At 43.1% G+C, this 4,519-nt stretch overlaps 1 protein-coding gene across 1 annotated transcript in view; it reads right to left on the bottom strand.

Moving 5' to 3' along the window:
• Positions 1-895: 895 nt before the first annotated feature.
• Positions 896-4,519, bottom strand: part of LOC129728831 (uncharacterized) — a 5,448-nt gene continuing 1,824 nt past the window's right edge. The window contains exon 2 of the mRNA XM_055687298.1: positions 896-916. Within this exon, the coding sequence (XP_055543273.1) occupies positions 896-916 (21 nt within the window). The remainder of the gene's footprint in view (positions 917-4,519) is intronic.

Genomic DNA, 4,519 nt, shown 5'->3' with positions numbered 1-4,519 from the left:
GACGAACATAACAGTTTTTACAATACTTAAATAAATACTAAAACAGCAAAAGTCCACATAAAATCATCCGTTATGAAAACTTCGTCAATTTAGAGCGTGAATTGTAAAACATTTCTTTTTAGCTGCCTAAAAAACAGCTTTGACGTGTGAAATATATTGTCTCTTGAACTCAAGTAGCGTTACTGCACGTTTGACCTGTGTAGGCATCGAATTGAACACTTTAATTCCCTAAAAAAATAATGAATTCTGCGAAGCGCCAAAAAGAAAATTTGGTGTTCGAATTTCTGTCGCGTTTCTAGTATTGTATCTATGAATATCACTTCTTCTCACAATTCGAATATATATTAAAATTTTTAACGTATAAGACGCAAGAGTAGTAATAATAATATTTGAAAACATATGGAAATTGTCCGTTATGTTGTGCTAAAATAAAATAGTTGAATTTATATTAGTCTAATTCACGACATATCAATAGCAGAGTCTATGTTTATAATAAGAGTCCCGCAAAGATGAAACCAAAGAAACCAAATCAGTGTCAAACGAGGGTACCAATCGAGCAATGTAAATAAACAAGGTGATAATGCTAGGAGTGGATGAAAAGTGTTGTAATTGAGTGTAATAAAGAATATGTGTTTATTCCGAAGTTTTACTTACACATTTCAATCCAACATTAAACCTGTACACTGGTTCACTCAAATTTAACAAAACATTACCGGTGTAATCTTTCAAAACTGAGTACCTTGTGAAGAATTTCAAAAAATGATATTCGCTTATGCATGGTGAAAAACAGAACTGTATAGTTCTTGACAACAAACTGCACAAAAACTGTGTTGCCGAAACGATAGATTTTCTCTTCGCGCGACTCTATATACACATAGACTCTGATCAATAGTTGTTATTGTGCTGCTTCCTGCGGCTGAAAACATAAATTAAATTAAGTTATTACAGCAATATTGCAGCGCAACCATTCAACGTGTATAGTCATCCAAACAATATAGATATTATTATTATTATTATTTATTTGATGATGTACATATAATGTGAGAATAATAAAAATAAATTATAGAATACAATAAGAAGTATTAGGGCATGTAACGAAGATCTTGGTCTCGGACTGCCTTCCAAAGCTGAAACTTTCAAATTTTCCAAGTAGTAAACGCAAAAAATAATAAAAATAGATTCGAGAAGATATGGAAAGTGTCCGTTATATTGAGTTCGCAAACAAACATATGTCATATCCATAGTTGTTCTGAAAGATATTTATTCTGAAAAAAAGCAGAAAAAAATGCAAGTTGCAACCTGGGAGGGAGAAACGAATACTACACTCAAAACAGAGAACACGGACATGCGTCGTTTTTTGATAGCGTGTAGCAATCTGCTTGCTGTAACGCATATATATATATATATATATATATATATATATATATATATATATATATATATATATATATATATATATATATATATATATATATATATATATATATATATATATATATAAATATATATATATATATATATATATATATATATATATATATATATATATATATATATATATATATATATATATATATATATATATATATATATATATATATATATATATATATATATATATATATATATATATATATATATATATATATATATATATATATATAAATATATATATATATATATATATATACTGGAGGGTAGACGATGGCTACACCTATAGTGACCACCAGTCGGTCTGCTATAGCGTAGTCCAGAACGTGAGGCGGCAGGCGACGGGTAGAGCCAATACTCCGACCGTCCGCGGGTGGAAGACATCGCATTTCGATGCCGAGGTATTTGCAGAAGCAATGAGAAGAGAGCGCGAGGGGGGCAGTTGGCTCCGCCCGAGTGCTGACCAATTAGTTGCCACATTATCGCGGGCGTGCGACGCCACCATGCCTAGGACCCGCCAACCTAGGAATGGTAAGTCACCGGTATACTGGTGGACCGACGCGATAGCGGACCTCCGTAGCGCGTGCCTCCGTGCAAGACGGATGTTGCAACGTGCACGTACCGATGCACAGAGGGTAGAGCGCCGTGTAGTATTCGGATCTGCAAGATCGGCGCTTAAAAGTGCGATAAAGGCGAGCAAAAGGGCCTGCTTCGATAGGCTATGCGCGAGTGCCAATACGAATCCGTGGGGCAACGCCTACAGAGTCGTAATGGCGAAGACCAAAGGCGTGTTGGCGCCTGTAGAGCGATCACCAGCGATGCTGGAGCGTATCATCGAGGGACTCTTTCCACGACACGAGCCAAATCCTTAGCCTCCGGTTGCTGAGTCTCACGTCCGACGTTCCAGTATCTCAGACACAGACCAGGGATGGTCGGCCAACCTGCCGGGCATCCAATCCGTGAGAGACGGCAGCCGTACAGAGGTTGTGGAGGAGGTAAGGGTTACGAATGAGGAACTCATCGTGATCGCCAACTCCCTAAAGGTGAGCAAGGCACCGGGACCGGATGGAATCCCGAACTAAGCCATCAGGACGGCCATGAAAGTGGCCCCCGATCTATTTCGAGCAGTCATGCAGAAGTGCCTGGATGACTGCCTCTTTCCGGACAGGTGGAAGCGACAGAGATTGGTGCTGTTGCCGAAGGCTGGGAAACCGCCAGGGGACCCATCGGCATACAGACCTATCTGTCTGCTGGACACTACGGGCAAGGTGCTTGAGAGGATTATCCTCAACAGACTGGTGAAGTACACAGAGGGTGTAAACGGTCTGGCAAGTAACCAGTTCGGCTTCCGGAAAGGTAGATCCACGCTGGATGCTATTCTCTCTGTCACCAAGACGGCAGAGGTAGCACTCCAGCGTAAGAGTTGGGGCATTCGCTATTGCGCAATCGTCACGCTTGACGTGAAGAATGCATTCAATAGCGCCAGTTGGGACTCCATAGCGCTCGCGCTTAGGAGCATCCACGTACCGGTGTCGTTGTACAAGATTTTGGAAAATTATTTCCAGAATCGGGTACTAGTTTACAACACGGAGGAGGGTCAGAAGTGCGTCCCAATCACCGCAGGGGTACCGCAAGGTTCCATTCTGGGCCCGGTGTTGTGGAATGTCATGTATGACGGGGTGTTGAAACTAAAGTTCCCTGTAGGGGTTGTGATCGTCGGTTTCGCAGACGACATCACGCTAGAGGTCTACGGCGAGTCGATCGAAGAGGTCGAGTTAACGGCCGCGCACTGCATACGCAAGGTCGAAGAATGGATGCACTCTAGAAAACTGGAGTTAGCGCACCATAAAACGGAGGTTACGGTTGTGAACAACCGCAAATTAGAGCAACAGGCGGTGGTCAGAGTCGGTGACTGCACCATTACCTCAAGGCGTTCCTTGAAGCTCTTGGGGGTTATGGTTGACGATAAGCTCACATTTAAGAGTCACGTCGACTATGCCTGTAAAAGGGCTTCAACGGCCGCTGCAGGACTATCTCGAATGATGTCCAATAGCTCAGTGGTATATGGCAGCAAGCGTAAACTTCTTGCCAGCGTGGTTCCGTCCATACTTAGGTATGGTGGGCCAGCGTGGTCCAAAGCGTTAGGTACCAACAGTCATCGTCGAAAACTGGAAAGTACCTACAGGCTCATGTGCCTGAGGGTTGTGAGCGCGTACCGTACAGTGTCATACGACGCAATATGCGTCCTGTCCGGCATGATGCCTATCAGCATAGCCATTAAGGAAGACGTAGAATGCTTCGATCAACGTGACACAAGGGGTATACGAGGCACCAGAAGGTCATTCTCGATGATCAGATGGCAGCAGGAATGGTCCAATTCCGCAAAGGGTAGATGGACGCATCGACTTATTCCGGACGTATCCGGATGGGTCGGGAGGCGCCATGGAGAAGTTAACTTCCACTTGACACAGATTCTGTCAGGTCATGGTTGCTTCAGGCAGTATCTACACAGATTCGGGCATGCGGGGTCCCCCATGTGTCCCGAGTGCGCGGATGCGGAAGAAACTGCTGAGCATGTCTTCTTCGTGTGCCCTCGTTTTGTGCATGCGCGGAGCGACATGATGGTAGTGAGCGGGCCAGACACCACTCCGGACAACCTAGTTCGGAGGATGTGTAAAGACCCAAACATTTGGAGGGCGGTTTGTACAGCCGCCTCTCAAATAGTTTTAGAATTGCAAAACAGGCGACAGGTTGACCACCGACACGCCAGTGTTAGCTAACGGCCAGTCTCCAGGTTAGTTAGCTAAGTTAGCAAAGAGATCTATAGAACCAAGAGGGTGCACAGAGCACAAAAGCCGCTCCCCGAAGCAATACCTAGCGGTGGTCCCGGGGAGTATTATGGGCTGGAGACTGGAGGGGTTTTAGTGGGTCCGGTCACTGATTCAAACCAACCCCACACTCCCTGAGGTTGGTCACCTCAGGGGTTTGGATGCAAATTTCCCCTCCACCTGAAACAAAAAAAAAAAAAACAAAAAAAAAAATATATATATATATATATATATATATATATGAATATAAATATATATAT

Source organism: Wyeomyia smithii, chromosome 3, assembly GCF_029784165.1.
Source record: "Wyeomyia smithii strain HCP4-BCI-WySm-NY-G18 chromosome 3, ASM2978416v1, whole genome shotgun sequence".
Lineage (NCBI taxonomy): Eukaryota > Metazoa > Arthropoda > Insecta > Diptera > Culicidae > Wyeomyia > Wyeomyia smithii.
This window is presented reverse-complemented; position numbering and strand designations above follow the sequence as displayed.